This window comes from Prunus avium, chromosome 2, assembly GCF_965620075.1.
Source record: "Prunus avium chromosome 2, drPruAviu1.hap1.1, whole genome shotgun sequence".
NCBI classification, from domain to species: domain Eukaryota; kingdom Viridiplantae; phylum Streptophyta; class Magnoliopsida; order Rosales; family Rosaceae; genus Prunus; species Prunus avium.
The window spans coordinates 23,760,866-23,786,713 of NC_142285.1; the positions used below are offsets into that span (position 1 = coordinate 23,760,866).

Sequence of the window (25,848 nt, forward strand, 5' to 3'; positions counted from 1 at the left end):
GAGTTGTCGTAATCCGATGCCATGTACTAGCTTCTGGAATGTGCACTTGGGTAAAGACTTGGTGAAGAGATCTGCCAAGTTATCGCTTGAACGGATTTGTCTGACTTTGATTTCTTGATTCTTCTGAAGCTCATGCGTGTAGAAAAACTTTGGTGATATGTGCTTGGTCCGGTCACCCTTGATGTACCCTTCTGTGATTTGAGCAATACAAGCTGCATTGTCTTCATTTAGAATGGTTGGAGTGTCCGTAGCTAAGGGCAAAGCACAGGTGCTTCGAATGTAATGAATCATTGATCTTAACCAAACGCATTCACGACTGGCTTCATGGAGGGCAAGTATTTCTGAGTGATTGGAAGATGTGGCTACCAACGTTTGCTTTGTTGAGCGCCATGAGATTGCAGTTCCTCCAGATGTAAATACATACCCAGTTTGTGAGCGTCCTTGATGTGGATCAGAGAGATATCCTGCATCAGCATACCCAACAATACTCGGGGCATTGGTCAATTCACTGGAATAGAATAAGCCCATGTCGGTCGTTCCACGAAGATATCGTAGAATATGTTTAACACCGGTCCAATGTCGACTGGTTGGAGCAGAGCTGTATCTTGCTAACAAATTTACTGAAAATGCTATGTCAGGTCTGGTACATTGTGCTAAATACATTAAAGCACCTATTGCACTAAGATATGGTACTTCTGAACCAAGTACCATTTCATCATCCCCTTTTGGACGATATGGATCTTTCTTAGTGTCGAGCGACCGAACGATCATCGGAGTGCTAAGTGGATGGGCTTTATCCATGCCAAACCTCTTTAATACTTTTTCAGTATAATTTGATTGATGCACCAAAATTCCATCAGCACTGTGCTCAATCTGTAGGCTAAGACAATATTTTGTCTTTCCAAGATCTTTCATCTCAAATTCGCGTTTGAGATAATCAACAGTCTTTTGGAGCTCTTTAGGAGTTCCAATTAGATTCATATCATCAACATAGACTGCCACTATTGCAAATCCAGACTCTGATTTTTTAATAAACACACATGGGCAGACAGGATCATTTGTGTATCCTTCCTTCAGTAAATACTTGCTGAGACGATTATACCACATTCGCCCAGATTGTTTTAACCCATATAATGATCTTCTCAATTTGATTGAGAACATGGCCCGTGGTTTATTACTGGCTGCATCGGGCAGCTTAAGTCCTTCTGGGACTTTCATGTATATGTCTGTATCCAACTCTCCATACAGATATGCGGTAATGACATCCATAAGTCTCATTTCAAGTTTTTCTGAAACCGCTAAGCTTATCAAGTAACGGAACGTAATTGCGTCCATTACTGGGGAGTATGTTTCCACATAATCAATTCCAGGCCTTTGTGAAAAACCTTGCGCAACAAGTCGTGCTTTATACCTTGCAATCTCATTGTTTTCATTGCGCTTTCTTGTAAATACCCACTTGTAACCTACAGGGTTCACATTAAGTGGGGTTGGAACAATAGGTCCAAAAACACTCCTTTTTTCCAAAGAGTCTAATTCTGCCTGGATTGCATCTTTCCATTTAGGCCAATCCTGTCTCTGTGTGCATTCATCAATGGAGCAAGGCTCAACATCTCAACTTTTATGATCTCAGTAGCCACTAAGAATGCAAATATATTATCGATGATTACCTCATTTCTGTTCCACAATTCATTAGTGGATGCATAATTTATGGAGATTTCTTGGCTTTCAGGTACAGCTACCACTTCAGGAGCACGTGTCTCATCAAGGACATTTTCCTTCTCAGGAAGTACCCGTCCCTCATGGGGGGAATTTGAAACATGAATTATGGGCTCTCCATTTATTTCATTTGCATTCATTTTGGCCATCAACTTCCTCTTTCGAGGAACTGAGTCCTTTGAGCCTAGTGGTCTGCCACGCTTCAAGCGTGCAACAGATGAGCCGGTTGCTGGCGCATTGCCTTCTTTATTATGAACATCAATCCTTGCAGGTGCATTTGCAGCTGGGATATGTGATTTCATCACTTTCGTTGCATCATTAAATGCATCTGGCATCTGATTCGCAATGCTTTGGAGGTGAACGATCCTTCTCACTTCGTTTTCGCATTGAGCGGTACGAGGATCGAGATGAAGCAAAGTGGGTACATCCCATGATAATTCACGTCGTTCTTCATGAACGAGTTTGCCTTGTTCTTTAGGAACAGATTTTTCTCCCCCTAGTAATGGAAAAATTGTCTCGTCAAAATGATAATCCACGAATCGTGCCCTAAAGATATCACCAGTCAGGGGCTCCAAATATCTGATGATAGATGGTGAATCAAAGCCAACATAAATTCCCAATCTGCGTTGAGGGCCCATCTTAGTACGTTGCGGTGGTGTAATAGGCACATAAACCGCACAACCAAAAACTCTTAAATGTGAAACATTTGGTTGATTACCCAACACAAGCTGTATTGGAGAATATTGATTGTTGGCGACGGGCCTCAACCGCACCAGAGATGCTGCATGTAAAATGGCATATCCCCAAGCAAAAACTGGCAACTTTGTTCTCATTAGCAATGTGCGTGCTATCAATTGAAGACGCTTAATCAAAGCTTCTGCCAAGCCATTTTGAGTATGAACATGGGGAACAGGATGTTCAATGTCAATGCCTAACGACATGCAGTAATCATCAAAAGTCTGAGATGTAAATTCACCAGCATTATCGAGTCTAATGGACTTGATGGGATAATCTGGGAATTGGGCTCGTAATTTAATTATCTGAGCCAAGAGCCTAGCAAATGCCATATTCCGAGTGGACAAAAGGCAAACATGTGACCATCGGGTAGATGCATCCACCAAAACCATAAAGTACCGAAATGGTCCACATGGAGGATGAATAGGCCCACAAATGTCCCCTTGAATTCTCTGTAAAAATGATGGGGATTCAATATCAACCTTTGGTTGTGATGGTCTGATTACCAACTTCCCTTGTGAACAAGCTTGACAAAAACTGTCATTTGATACCATAATATGTTTTGTCAATAAGGGATGTCCTTCAGAGTTGGTAATGATCCTACGCATCATGGTGGATCCAGGATGACCCAACCGGTCATGCCAAAGCTTGAAAGTATTTGAGTCAATGGACTTTTGATCCATGACACTATGTGCCTCAATTGTCCGTATGGTTGTATAGTACAACCCTGATGAGAGCGCACAAAGCTTTTCCAATATACGTTTCTGGGTATCATTGGAAGTAATACAAAGATATTCCATGTTTTTCTCATTCTTTGTTTCAACATGGTAACCATTCAAACGAATATCTTTGAAACTCAACAGATTTCTTCTGGAGTTAGATGAATACAAGGCATCTTGAATGGACAGTATTGTCCCATTTGGTAACATAACTTGGGCTATGCCTGAGCCTTCAATCAGATCTGTAGGTCCTGATATGGTTGTTACCTTTGCTTTTGTAAGCATCAATTTTGAGAAATACTTTCGATCTCGAAGGATTGTATGAGTAGTTGCACTGTCTGCAAGACAAATATCTTTGCTAGAGCTCTTGTTTTGGGGGCATCCATAATTTACATCCATGCCTTCAAATAAAATAAGTTGAATCAACAATCATTCAAAACATTGCCATTTTTATTGAAGGCAGAAAGGAAAATAAACAGTGCTTCAGATAATACAAATGGTACATGAAGGAATTTAATCCAGTTCGGACCCATAAATTTCATTCCCCCTTTCAGTAACAAAATCGGAAACATCTAGATGCGTCTTGTCTAAACGACGCGATATTTCCGATGAGCCGTCTATGGCTGGCGGATCTGGTGCAACATAATTTGTCTCCACTTTTCTGTTTCTAAGTGAAGTTTGATAAAGATCCGCCAAGTGCCTCGGCGTACGACATGTACGCATCCAATGTCCCTTTGCACCACATCTGTAACAAGCTCTTTCATCATTTCTAGGCACATAGCTTGTTTGTGTTTTTCCCTTATTTCTGGGTGCATTTTTGCCATTCATGGGTGGATTGTTTCTTGGCCCCAAGCTGTATGAGTGAGCACCACGATCTTTTCTACTCCCTTGCCATCGGCCACGTTTGCCTCCTCGCCAACGTTTGTGGATACTGCCACGAGATGAGGTGGTATTCACTTCCCGAGATGCAACATTTATTTCAGGAAGTGGTGCTGAGCCTGTTGGGCGAGATTGGTGATTTTTCAATAAAAGCTCGTTGTTCTGCTCAGCAAGCAAGAGGCAAGATACAAGTTCTGAGTACTTTGTGAAACCACTATGCCTATATTGCTGTTGCAGAAGCACATTTGAGGCATGAAATGTACTCAGAGTTTTTTCGAGCATATCTTCCTCAGATATATTTTCACCACATAATTTCATAAGGGAGGTGATCCTGTGCATAGCTGAGTTGTATTCGGACACTGTCTTGAAGTCTTGAAATCTCAAGTGTGTCCATTCATATCTAGCTTTTGGGAGAGTCACCGTCTTCTGATGATTGTATCTCTCACACAAGGCTTTCCACAGGACCAATGGTTCATCAATCACCACATATTCGCTCTTCAGCGCTTCATGAATGTGGCGGCGAAGGAAAATCATGGCCTTCGCATTTTCCTCAGGTGATGCATCACTTCCATCTTCAATGGCTTTGCCAAGGCCATTAGCACGCAGATGGATCTTGGCATCCAGGACCCATGATAGGTAATTGTCCCCAGAAAGCTCTAGGGCAGCGAATTCCAATTTAGCCAGATTTGCCATCTTCAAAAGAAGAATGAGATGCATTAGAATTCGCAATAATCTTCAGGCTTAATATATTTTTGAACTTCATGCCAAAAATATTTTACTCAAAATTTCAGATTCGGGATCTGGGACATTAAGCCATTTATTAATAGGAACTCCAGGCCCTATAATTGTTTGAGGAACTCCAGGCCCTTATTTTAGTTGGTTATAAAAATAAAGTGCTATAAATTTGCTGGTATGGACGATAAACCCGCACCATACTTTGAATGAAAGTAAATGTGCAGTAAAGTAAATTCATAAAGTAAATTGCTTGCTGTATGGACGTTAATCCCGCACCATACTTTAAATAAAAGTAAATGTGCGGTAAAGTAAACGTGCGATAAAGTAAATGCATAAAATAAATTGCTTGCTGTATGGACGTTAATCCCGCACCATACTTTAAATAAAAGTAAATGTGCTGGTATGGGCACTAATCCTGCTCCATACTTTTAAGAAATAAAAGGCAGTTGTGTGGACGATAAACCCGCTCCACACTTTAAATAAATACTGCCATATGGGTAATAAACCTACACCATACAGTAAATAAAATAAGTGTGGGAATAAAACCACCACTAAAAATATAGGAAGTACATATTATATTTTGTGGGCAATATAACTGCACCACTATATAGTAGATGGGTTTTAAGATCACACCATAATTTTATTATGATAATTTGTGTTACAACGTGATGGGTAATGAAAATTACACCACCATAAAACAACAGAATGGGGTATAAAACCGTGCCATTCCAAATTATATTACAAAGAAATAAATTAAGCAAACATGGATGAAACAACACAAAAATTGTGAGAACACAAAAAAGAAAGTTTGCATGTCATCGTAGTAGTAGAGTGAGAGGAGACATATGACGGAGAGGAGAAAGAGGAATAACCACATAGTGTTGAGCTGAGAAAATTTAACAGTGGAGAGACTATCGTGCTGATAACGTGTTATAAAAATAAAATAATTAGAGTAAGGAATTACCACTGAAAATTGATAGTGGAATTAAATCTTTTCTTGTGGTGTTTGCACAGTTGAAATTCCTCTCAAATAGAAACTCACTCACTAATACTTAAATTTCTCTCTCCTTTTCTTTCTTCTCTCTTCTGATGGTGTGTGTGTTACAAATGAATGAGCAAGCCTATTTATAGGCGCTTCTGAAGTTTTCTCGTGAGTGTACAGTGCAAATCTTCTGCCTCAATTTCAAACCATCGCTTTCATCCGTGAGTGTACAGTGAAATCTTTGCCATATTTTCAAACTTCATAATTTCAATGTGGGCTCCACTTCCATTATTTATAACAGGTTTAAGTATTAAAAAATATAAAATAAATTAAAGTGAATAGTAATTTCCTTTGTGCTTACCCTTTGAAGTGGAAATAAAAAAGGTAAGGGCTGCCACTATTCACATAAATAGTGACAAACCTTACGTTGCCTTGGCCTTACCCTTGCCCTTTTTGGTGGAGGTGCTCTAAAAGGTTATTGTGAGGAATTATAATGAGTTAAGGGAGTACTTTATATATATGTATATAATATTATAATATTTTGTGATACTTTGTCCTTGTTGTCATGATTAACTTTGTTTTAACATTTAGAAAACTCAAAAAAAGAACTTAACTCAAAGCTTGACTACATATCGTGTTTTAAGTGAATAGATTGTTACAACTGTTGAGATTTAACGAAATGAGGGTAAATGCATGGCCTCTAAATGCATAAGCTTGAGATCCATATCTCTACCACGGTAAAGCTACAAAGTATATCTTCAAGTAGGGATGCTTATGGTTCGACTACCCCAACTTTTCAATGAAATCTTGAATCAACCGACATAATGCAGTATGCTAAAAAGACAAACCATGAACTGACCAACAAATTACTACATACCGCATGTCAGTATATTGCAGTCGATATTTTCACGACACATATAACCTTCATTGTCTAAGTAAGAAGTATTTAAAAACCACGACCATCATCATTAATCTTCACTTTTAAGATACTGAAAAAACAAATAAACAAATACACCTAAGATGCTTTAATTACCAAACCCATAAGACCCTTCAAAATCCATCATCACTTAGCAATATTCTATAGGAACTCCTACAAACCAAATATCAAAGTCCAAAAAGACTCCCAAAAAACATCCTAGTCAAGAAAGCAAATGCAAAACCAACTTGCAGTTGCAAATCACAAATATTCAACAAGACAGGTAGTTTGGTGGGGGATTGTCGTTGTCTTCTCGCTTCTGTGACGTCTTTTTTTGTTTACTATGTTCTCCACACTGCTAATGGGATTAATGATCGTATTGCACATTATGGTCTTGGTTAGGAGGATTGACAGGACTCACCCCGAATATCCTTGGAATCCCGGACAAATTCCGTCTAGTTTCCGGCATCACTCGATACTGGCTCACATTCTAAGACTCGAGACTTTTTCCCGAAATTTCAGCAGAGTCTCCTCTGTAATTTGAACAATCCCAAAAATCTCAACCTCCATAACAATCACAATGTATACCCAACCAGCAACATACATATAAACATTCAACAATTAACAGATGTATGGCCTTTGGCCTCATAATTACACCCTAGCATGGGCGATAATAGAGCATCTATAGAATGTGAATTACTATAACAAGAAGTTTGACAAAAATGAAGAGTTTAAAACCTATACTACTGAAACACACGACTCGAAGGCTTCGGATTTGGCTCCGCGGCTTTTCTTGAGCGACTATTGTCTGGGGGCGCAAAACAGAAAACATGTGAGTGGACAAAAATAAAATTTGAACTAAAATTTGCAAAACAACATAATAACCCCACCATTTAAAAAAAAAACATGCTCAAAACATGCAGATTTACTAATTTTAATTTGATTACAATAGAACGTAGTATTTCCAGGAAGCGTTATACCTCATATCCAAATCCATTGGAAACCATCACATCATCTCTTGAAATTTATTCACAATGTTTATAAATATATATATATATACAGTTATTCTCTTATCCGGATGTCCGCACGTTATTATCGTGCGGATCCTATTGTAAACAGGCAGGAAAACAAAGAGAGGTAGTACAAAATACACTGCGTCCGCACGATAATAACGTCCGGATGTCCGCATAAGAGAATTTCTGTATATATATATATATAAACACGTATGTGCAAAACCATTAATGAAATACAAGTTTAAAAAAATCAGAATTTTGTTCGTAATAATTTATATCAGTTATTCAATGCCATTATACATACTTTAAAACAAATTAAGATACAAATACATATATATATATATAATATTTATTACACTACTTAGGTACTGAGGAAAAAATCCAATCAGGGGATTGTTTGGCTAGACCGCAGGATTTCCAATTTCTATCCTGCATCTAGAGATGAGCAGTCCAATCGGGGTACGAAACTCTATAGCACACACGCCAAAAAATTTCCAACACCACGTGTGTCTCCAACACTAAGTCCTACGCGTGCAAACAACATCAACACTAAGTCCTATATGGTACTTAAGATAGTGTACTATATAATATAATTTCGCAAAATAATCCACTTTATTCATTAATCCCAATTCTCACATAAATTCATCGCCAAAATAATTCAAACTTTCAAATCTCAAATCACACAAATTTCCAATTAAAGATTACTAATATAACTATATACAAATTTCTCAAATTTTTATTCCAAAATATATTTCATGCATATTCTGTTAATTATGGAAAATAATGCATATTTAAAATAAATGTCCACTCACAAATAGTCTCACGTTGCCCGACCTTAAGAGGGTCCCTCCTGCTGCGAGCGGTCTAGGTACCTTTTTTTGAGATACGAACATTTAATTAATATAAAAACACTTGGAGACGGAATTTTACAATCTAAATACTAATTTCCCCAAGTTCTCGGTGCGTGCACGTAAAACGAGGTATTCTAAGGTCCTACTATGTGTTTAGGACAGTGGAAAAGCCTCAGAAGACATTTGGTCAACCAGGCGGTCAAACTTCCCGAACCGGGTCAACTGGGCCCCCAGGGCCCACGGCCTCCATTTCACAATCTGAGAGTTCCTATGGGTCCCACTAGGTTAAGGAAACACGTCCTGCAAGTTTGGTCCAAATCGAATGGTTAGATCGCTCACGATCACACAATCGGAAAGGTTATTGCAAACAGCAAACTTCAAGTTATTGAATCGGAACATCTGGGGCTTCAATTTACAATCTGAAAATTCCTATACAATCCTAGGAGCACCTGGATCAACATATATTAATTTGGACCAGATCCAACGGTCTGAACATATCGAACCCGAATAACGCACAATAGGCGTAATTCCGTTCGATAACCAAACGACATCCGAATTGAAATCCGAGCATACCTACGCTCTCGTGGCAACCATATTAGAAATGTGCCCTAAGAGCCAATACAGTTGATGTAATATCCTTAGAATACATTTTGTATATGATAAATAAAGAGCAATCTTATTTTGTTATCTTTTATATCGTGTAAAGAAACAAATGTCCATATCAAATATTTAAATCCCTGCAAGCCAAGAAGATAATTAAGTGACATCCTAGGCACTCAAAAGGACCTGTTAATCTAAGCATCCGCTATGCTAGCAACAACTAGAGTGATAGGTGTGTGAACATTCATCAGCATTTCAGATATAACACATACACTATTACTAGGCATATAAATAAGAGATGTTTGCCCAGAAATGTTTACCCAGAAACCCATCATTGGGAAAACTAAGGGTCATCACTCCGACCAGGCAATCCACAAGAAGATTCTTACAAAAAAAAGTAATTACAAGCTCAAACAATCCTATGTCTATTTAGGAAATGAGTACTACCTCCATGTGCAACCTTCTTCTCCGAACTTAGTATAGCTAGTGGCTTGTTCTTCATGGAAATAGCAGCTAGTCCATCAGCTTCTTCATCTCATGGCACCGCAACTCAACTCTGGAGAGTCATCAATGAATGAAATATAGATTCTAGAATGAAATGGTCAATTTCTTCAAGAAATCATCCTCTTGAAGAAATTAACAGAGAATCTGATCTACTTAGGATGATAAAGTGTTTAAACTAAACCTTAGATGCAGATCTCAAAAACCAATTTTCAGAATCTCAAAATGAAAATCCAAACTATTGTTGATCAATAACTATTATTTTGAAGTTTCAAGGTTCAAATTCAAAAGCGAGTCAATGTAACATTGAAAATATATAATTGTAATTGTAAGAGGGAAGAGAATATGGATACTAACAATTATAGATCCATCGTTGCTAGAATTTGAGGCATGTTCCACTCGTGAATGCAAAAGACATAAATCCTTCTATCGGGAATGCCCCATTATTGTCCTTAGAAAAGACCAATTGTGGGCAACACTGAATTGATTCCCGAGCAATACGGTAGTAGAGAAAAACAAGTTTTTATAATTAAGAAAAAAGGGAGTAATCAATTTCACTGTTATAAGATTAAAACTCTTACCAAATTTCATGCCAATAATAAAGTTGAGAAGAAGTCAGCGCCGTATGTTCCTTTCTCTGGCATTAGATCTTGGAGGGAAGTGACGGAGTAAAGATATTGAACGACATCCTTTTTTTTATTATTTTGTGTAATCTTGTGTGTGCACTACCTATGGTAGCCGTATACACATCCAATCAAACTTCGCTACGTATGAAAAAAAATAAAAAAAATAAAAAAATATATATATGAAATAAAAAAATATAAATTAATTCTATTGGATTGGTTGGTTCCTTAGGGTGAAAAACCAGAACCGAAATCGGTCTGAACCGATTCGGTTTGGATTTGTCTTGGTTTTTGACTTTTTTCAATCAACACGATTTTTTTTCAGATTGGTTTGGTTCAGTTTTACGGTTTTGCAGTTCCAATGCCCACCCCTACCACCTCCACTTCCACATCCAACTCCACCACTTGCACCACCACATTCACTACATCCACAACCACTACCATCACCACCACCACCTCCTCCAAAACCTCCACATCCACCACCACCTCTACAACCAACACCACCAACACCACCACCACCATGCTGCCACCACCACCTCCACAACTGCCATCCCTACCACCACCACTAGCACAACAACCAACTCCACCTTCATCACTACCACCACATGATTAGTACATTATTTCACAGTTACAATAATTTTATATTAAAATTTACCAAACTATTTTGACACTGTTTTTTGTACTAACAACACTTTAAAAATATTGTTTACCAAACATGGAACTGCTTTACTTTACAGCTAATTATTTTCAAAGAACAGTATAAGAAACTTTTTTTAAAAAGTGATAGCAATCCCAAACTGGGCCTTAATAGAAAATTGGTTGAAATGTTGAGAATTTAGACGATAGGGAGGAAATTGAGAATAAAATTTAATTCAAGTCCTTAATTTTTTAAAATAAAAATTGATTGGTAAATTGATAATTAGGTACAAATTTAGAGGGCAATTATGCAAAATACTCTCTTTTATAACCAAATGTAATTTCATTCACGTAAGAAGAACTTGCATAGCCACACGTTTGGCTTGGTGTACTACAATTGAAGCGGGACCATTACATCCAGTGGCGAAGCAAGGATTTCATGTGTGTGGGGGCCTCTTACAAATTATAAAGAATCAAAAATTCGAACTCACAATACATACGAAAAATAGTATATATATATCACATATGTCAAGAATTATATTGCTTATTGGTTGCAATCATAATTGTCCTCAACAAAGGGATAGAAAAATACATTCTGAGCAAGAAAAATTGCAAGAGATAGACAAACAGTAGGATTTAGCAAATATCTTTAAAGTTTTTCCCCCCATTAAACCCAATAGAAAGAAAAAATCAAAATTTCACAAACTAAAAAAAACTTTAGGTCCCTTCATGCATTCATATCATACATGAAAAAATATTTTATGTAAAAATATTGACTAAGTATGAAAAATAGTTTTTCGGAATAATCATTTTCTCAAGATAATTTTTGGCGGCTTTTATTCCTTACACATCAAATAAGAAAACTTGATTTTATGGGATTTTAGTATGAAGTATATATTGACTTAATGAGCCATCATTTTTAGCCTAAATCGTATTTTGCACTAAAATCGATTTTTCATATTTTGATTTGGTAGGAATTTGATTTTCTAGTATTTTTATTTGAATCCAAATAGGGGGTACTTCCTTATTTACATTGTAAACTTAATTAAATGGAGTAATATAAAAAATAAATTAAAGTAAAAGGAGAAAGACATTTACTTAAATGTTGAAAATGGAAATAAGGTAATCTGTATACCTGGAGTGCACCACTACCAACAAATGGGAAATTTGAAGCACCTCATTATGCCTTCATAGATCCTCCACAACACATGTGGGTACATATCAAAACGTAAAGTATTTGAAATAATATATATATATATATATATATATATACAAATACATAACAGTATATTACTTTTAAAATATTAAAAAATTGAGTGGGGGCCCGTGACCACACTGGTCCCAGTGTGGCTCCGCCCCTGATTACATCATAGCTAAATTGAACCTGTATCTAAGAACCCTATATTAAGGGATATTGGGGGAGAGGTGGGGAGAAGCGAAGCAAAAGCTTATCCAACAATTATAAGATCAAATAAAATAGATATTGTACCTTGAGTTTTTATTATAGGACGCCAAACATATAAGTGGCATGTACAACAATAAGCTTCTAAGAAGTGACAACTTTAGGAAAGTTATACAATATCGTGAACGCGTACAATTAAGAATTTATGTCCATTGTTTCACTTTCCTATCAAATATTCCGCTTCCATAAGTAGAAATGAAAATCTCAACTAGAAGAGGAAATTGCATCCAAATAAATAAGGTGATTGGAACACTAGCGAGGAAAATGATTGGAATAACAATCCACAATTGTTCATGGATCATAATGAAAAGGGCAGAAGAGAAGGCAACCATCATGGCGGCAATAGAGATGAATAAGGTGGAAAGACCTATTATCATCTTTGTTGGTAAAGATTTGAGGAAATCATCTTCTGCATAACGTGATGTAAGGATTCCCAAAAACATCAACACAGAAGTTGTGGAAGAAAAGAGCGATATAGCATCTGAAACTATAAACACCATGAATAACTTTCTACTCAAGAATATAGGAAGCCCTGTTTCTCCATTGTTTCCACCAGGAACTGTAAATACTGAAGCAAACATGATGGTAATAATGAGAGCACCTACAACTGTACAGGATGTTGCGGTTTCTTTCATCCACCTTTCTCCTTCCTTCACCAAGTCCTTGTGGTTCTTGGTAAACAAAACACGTGATGTCAAATATTCCGCATTTAAAGAGTCTCTGTGCTTGGGAAATACCATAGTCTCCACCTCCTACATTTTGTTCAACAAAAGATCCAAGTGATTACAAGGTTATGACTATTTTTACTACCAACGACCCTTCAATCCTTGAATTTTGAGAGGCCATATAAACTCCATTAAGAAAAGAGGTACAAGAAGACTAGCATCCTGACCATAGAGTAACCTTACAAAGTTTATCCATATTGAAAAACCATTTGTGCATCAGCAAGAAGTTGCAGTATTTACAAAAAGCAGTACGTTCGTTATTTATTTGTGAAAGGGTAATGATAGGCTTACCACATTTTTCATACCACATGTGTACCACATCTCTAATAGAGATGGAACCCACCAATACAATGGGGCTCACCTCTATTAGAGAGGTAGTACACATGTGGTATGAAAAATGTGGTAAGCCTAGCATTTTCCTTTGTTGAAAAGGTTAGTTCATTTGCAAGGATGACCACTGAGCGGACCATTATGATTAGTGAATTATTACTATTTACAAAAAAGAAAGACTTTTTATCATAAATGGTCCTTGAGATTTGCAAAATTATCACATTTCGTCCCTAACGTTTTTTTTGTAACACTAATGGTCCTTAAGATTACTCTGCACACATCAAAATAGTCCCTGCTGTTAGCTTCCGTCAAATTTTCTATTAAATTGTTGACGTGACATGTGTGGATCACGTGGCTTTAAATAAAATAAAATATATTTTAAATATTTTAAAACTTAAAATACATTTTAAAAAATAAAAATAATTAAGTATTTTTAGGAAAAAAAAAACCCTACAACTATCCTGAACAGTGTCCAAATTGTCGATGGGGTTCAATGGCAAAGCCTTGGTTAAGGGATAGCTACTTTGCTGGATATTTTTTTTCCCAAGTGTTTTTTTAAGGGATTTTAAGTTTTAAAATTTATTTTATTTTATTTAAAGCCATGTGGCTTTATATCATTGGATGTGTGGGCTCAACACATGTGTCACGTCAGCAATTTTAAAAAAAAGTGACAGAAGTTAACTGCAGAGACCATATTGACTTGTGAAGGGTAATCTTAAGGATCATTAGTGTCACAAAAAAAAACTTTAGGGACAAAAGGTGATAATTTTGCAAACCTCAGAACCATTTGTGATAAAAAAAACCAAAAAGAAAAGGTCATTAGGAGGCTCTCTCTCTCTCTCTCTCTCTCTCTCTCTCTCTCTCTCTCTCTCTCTCTCTCTCTCTCTCTCTCTCTCTCTCTATATATATATATATATATATATATAGAGAGAGAGAGAGAGAGAAATTCTCCTATCCAGACATTCCATGTATTTTCTACTATCCCTTCCCTATTTTCTGCTTGTTTATAATAGCATAATAATGTGCTAACTCCCATATATATATAGAAAAACTAATTAAGAAAAAAAAAAAGATAACTCTATAGGGATATATTCTGACCTTAAACCATTGCAATTCTCTCTGCATCTGCAAAGCTGCACCTGAGATAGTATCAAGCTTTGCTAATGGGGATAGCATCCCTGCTACATGTAACATGCCATTGTTAGAACTATCTGAAACATTTCCAATCAAAGTTCTTTTTCTCTTATCAAGTCTATAAATCAGGCTATAAACTTTTTCTTGACGACATTCAATGGCAAAATGAAATATATTCTTTCTCATTCGGTTTTCAGCCCGCCAGAGATGTGGACATTCTTTTAATAAATGATCAACAAACTCAAAAATCCCTCGCTCGATAGCTCGGAAGATTGCTTCATATACATCTTCCAATTCTTTACCATATGAAGGTCTTATCACTTCACACATGCGATCTAGAATTTCCAGGGATTGGATATGCATCAATTTCATTTCACATATGCGGTTAATTCCTAGGTTGGCATTGAAAAAAAAGAGTCAAACAACTACATCAAGAAAAAATCGATTGTGAAAACCATTAATGAGGAAGAAAACGGCAATACGAAAAGAATGTAGTATACCCAAAAGTTCATGAAGATTCGAGATCAGACCTTGCAATAAACCTAGCACTGCAATGGAAATTCAAAATCCAAATATAATGGGAAAGTTATTTTTCCCATTATAATTTATTAGGAAAAAAGAAAGAAAGCAGAATTTGATTTTTGTGGGTCACAACATACCTGACCAAGTAATTTCCCTTCGATTCCCTTCTTCGTTTCCTTCATTTTGAACACTTAATCGAACATCACTTATGGCACGAGAAGGGTCTATGTGTATACCTTTCACGAAAAAGACAATAACCATAATCAATGCCTTAAATTACTATTTCTACTACGACCAGTCGTTTCCGAAACTGACGACTGATTGCTTCTGCTTCCTCCTTCCTATTTCCACATTTTTTAAGTCGAGCCAACTCCAACAGGCTCCGCCACTATAGATGAGTGTGGATAATAGTGAACCAAAAATTGATTTAAAAAAATAAGTACGAGGAAAGAGAATGTGGATACTGACATTTATAGATACATTGTTGCCAGAATTTGAGGTGTGTGCCACTTGGGAATGCAGAAGGCAAAAATGCCAAAGCATGTATCGGGGTTACCCCATAGGTGTCTTGAGTAAGGACCAGTTGCGGGCAACGCCGAATTAATTCCTGTGCCATGTCTGTAGTAGAGAAAAGATGTTCTATAACGCAAAACATATTAATAAAATTCGTTGTTTTAAGTTAAAACTTATACCAAAATTTTTGGCACAAATATATTGGCAAAGAAGTCCAGCGCCGTATGGACCTTTCTCAGGCATTAGATCTTCGATTGGAGTGACGGAGTAGAGATAACGAACGACATCCCAATGTTCATTGAAACAAGCCAAGAGAATTGGAGTCAAATTGTTGTTCTCAATGGGAATAGTAAGTATTTTCTTGCTCTTCCTAACCATGCATTCTACCATTTTAATATTTCCTTGATTTGCAGCAAGAGCAAGAGCGGTGCAGCCTAAAAATTTTATTTCCAACTCTTCCTCTGTCATCAACTGCACAATCTCTTCCACAATATGCTCGTGCTCTAGTTCTATTGCCATGTGAAGAGCTGTCTTGTTTGAGTACGGATGTCTTGCTCTTACTGCATTGGGATGTAGGATAAGAAACTCCTTCGCTTTATTCCGATCCCCACTCCACACAGCATCGAACAACGGCTGATATTGATGGAAGTCATTGTAATATCCTGCGCCAAGTTTGTTTAATTAGTTACTTCAGAGAACATAAATATATGCATTTATTTCTTGTTTTAACAATTGAATAAATATATCCTGCGCCAAGAGCTTTTTTATTTTATTTTTATTTTGTATTTAGTCATATTAATCGTAATATGTAGCTAGAGATGTAAACAAATCGGATGTGGAGTGGATTAGCATGCATTCGGTTTATCCTATATAAAACATATCATTCCTTCGTACCTGCAATAAAAAAAAATGATTAAAAGAAATGTAATTTTTACTAATTGCCAATAAAAATAAAATAAAAATATAAAAAGGTTCCATGCAAAGCATTCCATTGGAGTTTGAAGTGGATGCCAGCAAGAATTAATGAGATTTTCTATTTAAACTCCACACTTCTCTTAGTTCACCCCATGTTCTAAGTTCACCCCATCTTTTAATTTAAATTTTCACAATTTCTAAGAAAACCCCATTATCTTTCCAAATTATCCTTAAATAAACCCCAAACTGAAAAAATAAGAAATAAAAGAGATTTTCTATTTAAACCCCACAATTTTCTTTGTTCCAAGCAAAAAAAACACAAACAAATGGAACCTCAAACCCGAAATTTAATACTTTCTAGAGAAAGAGAAGAACTTTACCTCTCTCCAAGTAGAGGAGTTTGTCCTAATCTGATCCAATTTATACTTTACCTCTGTCCTAATCCAATTTAAATAGGATGTAGAGGAGTTTGTATTTTTCTAAAACTTAATTAATATGAAGAGTGGTGGGTTGTGTGGGAGTGTGTATAGATGTACTATGGTTAATTATTAAGTTGGATGATCTTTTTTATCTTTTTACACAATAACAAAACTTACATCTTAATAATTTAAGTATTGGGGTGAACAAAGAGAAATGCGGGGCTTAAATATTTACCCGCACATGCCAGTAGATGTAATATTACATGCATAACTCCATTGTGTACCGTACAATTTATGACTGTAGGTAGAAAACAACGTCTATGCAAACATCATCCAAACCAACCCAATAATACGGACCAAACTCCACCGACAATCACTCACATCACCAAAGATAAAATAAAAAATTCATTTTCCATTAATTAAACTCTAAAGTACCACAGGAAAAGGGGTATTTTCGTAAACCCAATTTAATCAGTCAGAAAGGGAGGGAGGATTAATATTAATGCCTGAATTTCAATTTTCAAGACAAACGATTAATTGTTGGGGTGTTTAAAAGAAGTTGCTAAAGGTTAACATTTGATTTGACGCCTATCTGAAATTTCGTTCATGCAGCTGTATTTAACAGTATACCTGGGTTGTTTGATGAGGTTGCAGATTGAACAGGCGAATTACTTGGAACAAATGGTTGTGGCTTGAACTTCTCTGCCAAAGTATCCCAAGCAATTTTGGCTGAAGTAATCTCCTTAATCACTGAAAACGCATATGGCCCGCATGAAATTTGGATCGCATGTAAAGCCACGGCAGTCTTCTTCCTCCAAGCCTTGACGAACTGATCAGCTTCTGCTTCTGCTATAGGAGGTTCAGCCGTAGCCTCCACTACATCCCAAAGGTCTTGAGCCAACAAGTAATTTTTAACCAATGCACTCCAATGCTCATAGTTACCCTTGTTAAGAACTTCCACAACAATTGCACCCTCAGGAACCACCATTCTTACTGCTATTCACCACCAGATATGAGAGGCCAAAAGCTGCCCAGGCTTGCTATTTTTCTTTAGACCAAACAACTAGTTCTTCTTGCTTTTGCTTTTTAAGTCTTTGTTCGCATGTGAAATCTATATATATAAAATAAAAGGTAAAGAATGGTAAAATTAATTTTAAAATAAAATTATACTTTTTAAAAAAAATTTCTAAAAAACACGTACAAAAAGGCTAATCTTCTTGATTGGAAATCTTACCAAAGATTTTACTTCATTATTGTAGGGAAACAGCCTGGCGGTGGGATTTCGACCACAAAAAAAAAAGGGACACCGAACAAGATTGGAGTTGAGTCCATTAACCAATGAAAAAAGGCATTAACTTTAACAAAAGAAAAGTTTATTTCTCCAAAACGAGAAATTTTTGTAGGGACCCAGTACACTAGCTGGCTGGTGTACCCACCAATAAGAATAGGACACGTGTAATAATATATTTTTAGCATTTTAACTATTTGTTCAGTTACGAATCTTCGTTAGTCCTTTAGCTTTGTCTCTGTTACCAATCTTCAGTTAGGGTTTTGCTGTCTTCCCATTTTTATTTCTCGTTCTCCAAATTATCGAACTCCCCCTTGTTAAACTTAAAAGCACAATATGAGCAAAAGAGAGAATTGAGGAAGATTGGGGTCGAAATTGTGGGTTTTTTATATGGGTTTTGAGGAAGTTGAGGAGGTGGGTGTGGTTAGAAGTTGGGGAGAGAGTGAGGGTTGGGTGAGGAATTGATGGGGTTTTAGGTGCGCTTGGAAGTGTTGGGTTTGGGATTGGAGAGAGCACTGGTTTTGGGTTCTTAGGCGTTTGCTTTTGTTTTCCATAACGATTAGAAGTTATTCTCAAAAGCGAATCTGGTGCCAAACAAAAGAAGAAGCAATGGGAGCCTCTAGTCCACCAAGGCTTTCTGGGATGCAGAAACAAGTTCTTAGTCTATACAGAGGGTTTCTGAGGGCAGCCCGTGCCAAATCTGCTGAAGATCGACAACAGATTGAGTCACTTGTGTCAAGTGAGTTCCGCTGCAATGCCAAGGAGGTAGACCGCAAAAATTTCCCTTACATTGAATACTTGCTTCGCTGCGCTAAGAAACAGCTTGATCAGCTCAGGAGCCCCGATTTTGTGAGATGATAATGAATAACTATAGGAAGAAAAAAAAAAGAAATTAAAAGAAATTAAAAGAAAAAAAAAAAATTAAAAAACGATGCTGGAGCAAAGCCAATACATATGCATAAGTTGATGTTTGGGGAGGCAACCCCCAATGTTCAAAGAACCTCGAGCAAAACCAATATAATAATCTAATGAGCCAAAACTCATGAAACAGTAACCCAAAAATAACTGAGCAAAGCATATATAAAAATATATATGTATATTACACTCAAAAGTAACTCAAACCACAATATAATAATCCAATGAAACCACAACTCATGAAAGAGACCCGGAAACTAAAAAAGTAAAGACATGTGGGAGTAGGGTGCAGGTCATCACCTTTTTCTTTGTCCATGAAAACGTACAGGAGGCTGCTGTATCTGACGGCAAAAGGGTTAGTGTCAGAGAAAATTTGTGGGTTTTGTTTGAAAAACTAAAATTTGATAAATAAAAAATGGCTAACAGATGCAGCGAAAGACTAACGGAGTTAAAAGGCTAACAGAGTTAAAAGTTACTGCAATTTTAAAGCTAAAAATAAATTATTACATGTGTCCTATTCCTATTGGTGGGTAGGTCCCTACAAAAATTGCGGTCTTCTTCCTTTTACAAGATAGTGGCGGTTCTCCTTTTACAGGATATCAAATGTTTAATGCTCCAGATAGCTATAGTGGCCTAAGCTTGAACATGATAGGGAAGATTGTTAGGTGGTGTTTTAGTTTGGCTTATTTACTATAATACCTCCTGAAATTTCAGTCAAATCTCACTTTATCCCCCAAAGTTAAAATGATCCACTTAACCCCCTTGATTGTGATTTCATATTCCACTTTACCCCCTACCATTATCTCCAGTAATAACTCTATTAGTTTTGATGATGTGACATGTTTATTTTATTTTTTTTTGTAACAAGTGCTGATGTGTCATGTGTAGAGCCTACTTTTTTTTTCTCTGAAGTGGAATACAATTTTTTTTTTTCGAAAAAGTGGAATAAAATAATGTAATTCCTTTTTTTTTTCTTTTTTTTTCCCTTTCTTTCTCTCTCTCCCCATCTAAATCTATCTGGTTCTCTTTCATTTTCTCTCTTCCCTTCAGCGATTTCTCTAGCTCTCTTTCCTTTTATATCTATCCTACATAATATATGAAGAAAAAAAATTGGATATGTGAATTTCAATATTGAATATGAAATCACAGAATTATGTTTTCAAAGTTGAAGGCTTATCTTTGGGTGTTCAAACACTCCCCTTCTCTCACACAAGCACCATATAACAACCAACTCAAATCACCCAAAAACTCATCAAATTCAATCCCCACCTCAACAATAACAAAATCTTTCAATTCTTCACACCCAAACCCAAAAACCCATAAACTCAATTCACCAATTTCCCCATAAACAACACCCAAAAATAATGAAAAATCTAATTTTGGCCCTTTTGATCTGCCTCCTGTTTGCTTTGTCAAATGGGTAAGGAGGAACCAAGGTCGGAGGCAGGCGACAGATCGAGACGAACAAGGAGGTTCAGGAGTCGGGGAGGTTTGTCTCAGCCGTGAAGGTTGTGAAGCTCGGAACAGAGAAAGAAGAAGGGAGAGATAAGGAGAGATAGGGAGGAGTTGTTGGGGAGGGGGTCGGGTACAAAGAAAGAGAGGGAGAGAAGAGAGAAGGGGAGGGGAAAGAAGTAATAATTTTCTAAACTTTTTTTTCCTATTTGTTATATTTATGAAAATAAAATATTTTATTATTTTTTACACATGACATACAAGAGTGGGTCATATTTGTGCCACATCATCATTTTAACAGAACTTTTTAACAGAGTTAACAGTTGAGGGTAAAGTGGAACACGAAACCATGGTCATGAGGGTTAAGTGAGTCATTTTAACTTTGGAGGGGTAAAGTGAGAATTGACTGAAGTTTCACGGGGTACTACAGTAAATAAGCCTTTTAGTTTTGTTGCATGTAGTGGTACTGATTTTCTTCTTGGGGTTTTTTAAGGTAAGGTTTTAACGAGGCCACATAGTGTAAAAAAAACATTACAGCTGATTCTTTTTGGATTTTTTCTTCAATTTAAAGGTTGATAGGTAAATTCAATGCAAGAAATGAGTTTTATTATAAATTTATTATTTTTTAAAATTAATATATTGTAAATGTTGAAATATATTAGGGGACACACGTAAAACCACAACACACCATTTAAATTATCAGATTAAGTAAGTTTCAACGATTAGAATTGCATTTGTTTAATGGCCAATTCTTTTCTTTCACACATCATTCAAGTAAACATCGGGAACCAACCAAGTAGCCCAACTTTTAAGGGCTCGTTTGGTATACCGTATTAGACTTTGGATAGGAGTAAATAGTCTATGTCAGGTGTTTGGTGTCAACTTGTATTATTTAATTACCCGACTATTTTATACGGGTTGGGCTTTTAATACTCTCCTTACCTGACTAACTAATACAACCCACACACCCCGGATTAGATAATACACGCTTAATTATACGGCTAGGGAAAAAAAATAAGCGTTCTACGAAAAAGGTCAAACACTCTTTTCATCTTCTTCTCCCTAGGGTTCTTCTCTGATATCTTCTCCACATGTTATTTTCTTCACTCTTCTCCAGGTATCCATCTCTCACACTCTCTTTCTTTTTCATACTCTCTCCAATATGCTTCTTCTTACTTCTTCTCTCACTACTACAAAAACCACTTTGCGCGACGAATGATTTTTGGTCGCGCAAAACTCGTGGAGAAAGGGTTTGCGCGACGGCCAAAATTATTCGTCGCACAAAGCCACTTTGCGCGACGAAGGATAACAACTTGCACGACGAATCATGACGACTTTGCGCGACGAAAATAACAACTTTGCGCGACGAATATTAATTACTTCGCGCGACGAATCCTGAAAACTTTGCGCGACGGACAATAACAACTTTGCGTGACAAATATTAATTACTTCGCGCGACGAATCCTGAAAACTTTGCGCGACGGACAATAACAACTTTGCGCGACGAATATTAATTACTTTACGCAACGAATATTATATACTTTGCGCGACGAAAGTTAATGTCACGCAAGTGTACTTTGCGCGACGAAATATTCATTTTTAAAAATTTTTGTTTTTTAAAAATTTTAAACTAAAATAAACTAATTTAATAGTTTGCGCGACGAAATATTTTGTCGCGCAAGGTTTTTGACATTTTTTTTTATTTTTTCTCTTATATCAATTTCATTATATTAATTTTTTTAAATTTAATTTTATTGTATGATTTTATTTTTCTTAATTACTTTAATTTAAATTGACATATTCAAAATAAAATTACATAAGAAAAATAGTGGTCAAATTATCCAATATACATAATATTCAAAATGTACACTTAAATTAACAAAGTACAATAATAAAATCTACAAGCCTCTTATATCAAATCCTCAACTTTAGCCATCAAAGCCTCAACAATTCCCTACAAAAAAAAAAACAAATATTGTCAAATAACAAAACAATAACATAAAATAATGACAAATAATTGGCATAAACTCAAAACTAACTCCAAAAACACATATCAATGAAAAAAATTTAAAATTTATAGAGAAGTGAGTGTGAGAGAATTAGAGATGATAGTGAGAGAGAGATGAGAGAGTGAGTGAGAGTGAGAGATGATGAAAAGAGAGATGAGAGAGTGAGTGAGAGAGAGAGAGAGAGAGATAGTGAAGATAGAGATGAGAGATTAAGTGAGAGGAGTGAGTGTGAGAGAAATGGTAGGATTTGGGGAGTGGGAAAGAGAGAAATGGTAGGATTTAGAAGACATTGAGAAAATGGTGGAGGAGTTATTTTGCTTTTAAAGAACGTATCACTTTGCGCGACGAAACAATATATTGGTCGCGCAAAGTGTTTAAGAAAATTTTAAAAAAAAATTCCCATTTTCGGTACCCGCCAAATTTTTTCAGTTTTGCGCGACGAATTTCTGGTCGCCCAAACTTTTGCGCGACCAAAATATTCCCGCGTCCCATTTTTGGTGCCCGCCAAATTTTTAGAGTATACTTTGCGCGACGAATATTTATATATTGGTCGCGCAAAGTCGAAATTTTTTTTTAAAAAAATCCCATTTTTGGTGCCCTCCAAATTTTTAGAATATATACTTTGCGCGACGAATAATTATATATTGGTCGCGCAAAGTCGAAAATTTTTATAAAAAATCCCATTTTTGGTGCCCGCCAAATTTTTAGAATATATACTTTGCGCGACGAATAATTATATATTGGTCGCGCAAAGTCGAAATTTTTTTATTATTTTAAAAATCCCATTTTTGGTGCCCGCCAAATTTTTAGAGTATACTTTGCGCGACGAATATTTATATATTGGTCGCGCAAAGTCGAAATTTTTTTTTTTAAAATTCCCATTTTTGGTACACGCCCAAATTTTGAGAGTATACTTTGCGCGACGAAATACCAATTGGTCGCGCAAAGTCTTAAAAAATATTTAAAGCTAGTAATAAATACATATACTATTCAATTTCTTAAGTGTTATACGTACAAAATAAATAAATTTAAAGCTACTCAACGATCCAACCGTCAAACTTGTTTGTTTATACTTCGAGATCATATACACCAAAATTCAGAAAAAATAAACATTAAGAGATCAATTAATGGGACAAAACATTTCGACGGTTATAAACGAAAAATCATGATTTAACGGTTATTTCAACCCTGATTTTGATGATTTTTTACAGCTACACTCCTTGACCCTGTATGAATACAATGATTGCATTCGATCGTCAATTTAAAATATTTACACTAGTAGATACCACAAAATCGTATGTTATATTTAATAAAAGTATAAATAAACTCTTATTTGTTAGTGAATATATTGTTTTCATGGCATACGCATTCTACGAAACTAGTTTCAACGATCCAACCGTCAAATTTGTTTGTTTACACTTCGAGATCATATACGCCAAAAATCGGAAAAAATAAACATTCAGAGATTAAGTAATAGGACAAACCTTTTCGACGGTTATAAACGAAAAATCACGATTCAACGGTTATTTCAACTCTGATTTTCATGATTTTTTACAACTACACTCCTTGACCCTATATGAATACAATGATTGCATTCGATCGTCAATTTAAAATATGGGGAGTGCTAGCAACCTTCTCTCTAACCTTCTCTTTTGAACCTTCTCCCTTCTTCCCATGACAAGTGTCACTTTCCTTACACTTAAAACAATGTCATTAATGCATCACACAAACTAGTTTTTGTTTTCCAAGTTTACCCTTATTAAATGTATTATTTTTTTTTTAATAACAAGCTAATTTTTTTACAACTTTCTTACCATCTTGTTAAAAAATTAAATAAGAAAATAAAAGCTGAAGTTTTTTATAAAAAAAAAAATTTCCAAAGAGAACGTGTGTTTTGTTATAAACAAAATAAAGATGATAACAATGTCATGAAACGAACTTTATTTTTTTTAAAAAAAAATATGACGTTTTTCTTATGTTTTTTTATTATTTAATTTTTAATAATGTGCTAAAGAAGTTGTAACAAAATTTGAATAAATTGAAGGAAATATAGAAGCCAATACATTTTAAAAGGGTAAACTTGGAAAACAAAAACTAACTTGTGTGATGAATTAATGACATTGTTTTAAGTGTAAGGAAAGTGACTAGTAGATACAACAAAATCTTATGTTATATTTAATAAAAGTATAAATAAACTCTTATTTGTTAGTGAATATATTGTTTTCATGGCATACGCATTCTACGAAACTAGTTTCAATGATCCAACCGTCAAATTTGTTTGTTTACACTTCGAGATCATATACGCCAAAAATCGGAAAAAATAAACATTCAGAGATTAAGTAATAGACAAAACTTTTCGACGGTTATAAACGAAAAATCACGATTTAACGGTTATTTCAACTCTGATTTTCATGATTTTTTACAGCTACACTCCTTGACCCTATATGAATACAATGATTGCATTCGATCATCAATTTAAAATATTTACACTAGTAGATACCACAAAATCTTATGTTTTATTTAATAAAAGTATAAATAAACTCTTATTTGTTAGTGAATATATTGTTTTCATGGCATACGCATTCTACGAAACTAGTTTCAACGATCCAACCGTCAAATTTGTTTGTTTACACTTCGAGATCATATACGCCAAAAATCGGAAAAAATAAACATTCAGAGATTAAGTAATAGGATAAAACTTTTCGACGGTTATAAACGAAAAATCACGATTTAACGGTTATTTCAACTCTGATTTTCATGATTTTTTACAGCTACACTCCTTGACCCTATATGAATACAATGATTGCATTCGATCGTCAATTTAAAATATTTACACTAGTGGATACCACAAAATCTTATGTTATATTTAACAAAAGTATAAATAAACTCTTAATTGTTAGTGAATATATTGTTTTAATAGCATATGTATTCTATGAAACCAGTTTCAACGATCCAACCGTCAAACGTGTTTGTTTATACTTCGAGATCGTATACCCCAAAAATCGGAAAAAATAAACATTCAGAGATCACATAATGGGACAAAACTTTTCGATGGTTATAAACAAAAATCACGATTAAACAGTTATTTTAACTCCGATTTTGATGATTTTTTACAGCTACATTCCTTGACCCTATATGAATACAATGAACCAATTTGATTGTCAATTTAAAATATATATTTTCTAACAAAAACCCAATCCGAACTACAATAATATATTTTTCTAACAAAATAATTTTTTTATTTTATTTATTTTTGTA

General features: G+C 35.5%; 2 protein-coding genes and 1 pseudogene across 5 annotated transcripts; 1 reads left to right on the top strand and 2 right to left on the bottom strand.

The window, feature by feature from the left end:
- Window positions 1-3,665: 3,665 nt before the first annotated feature.
- Window positions 3,666-4,742, bottom strand: LOC148296669 (uncharacterized). Its single transcript, XM_088249369.1, has one exon. It carries the CDS (start codon window positions 4,740-4,742, stop codon window positions 3,684-3,686), a length of 1,059 nt encoding a protein of 352 aa, XP_088105495.1. The 3' UTR covers window positions 3,666-3,683.
- Window positions 4,743-12,373: 7,631 nt separating this feature from the next.
- Window positions 12,374-18,263, bottom strand: LOC110763939 (uncharacterized). 4 transcript variants are annotated; one of them, XM_088249563.1, is made up of 8 exons: window positions 18,161-18,263; window positions 17,557-18,037; window positions 15,772-16,254; window positions 15,548-15,697; window positions 15,217-15,315; window positions 15,058-15,105; window positions 14,522-14,949; window positions 12,374-13,120 (listed from the first exon to the last, which is right to left on the bottom strand). In XM_088249563.1, the coding sequence occupies exons 2-8, from the start codon at window positions 17,912-17,914 to the stop codon at window positions 12,512-12,514; spliced, it is 2,175 nt and encodes a 724-aa protein (XP_088105689.1). In that variant the 5' UTR covers window positions 17,915-18,037; window positions 18,161-18,263; the 3' UTR covers window positions 12,374-12,511. The 4 variants fall into 4 exon arrangements, with proteins under 4 accessions (XP_088105689.1, XP_088105690.1, XP_088105691.1 ...); XM_088249564.1 differs by having other exon boundaries at window positions 15,823-16,254; window positions 18,161-18,258; XM_088249565.1 differs by having other exon boundaries at window positions 14,522-14,601; window positions 18,161-18,258.
- A 408-nt stretch (window positions 18,264-18,671) lies between these two features.
- Window positions 18,672-19,097, top strand: LOC148296670 (uncharacterized; annotated as a pseudogene).
- Window positions 19,098-25,848: the final 6,751 nt, after the last annotated feature.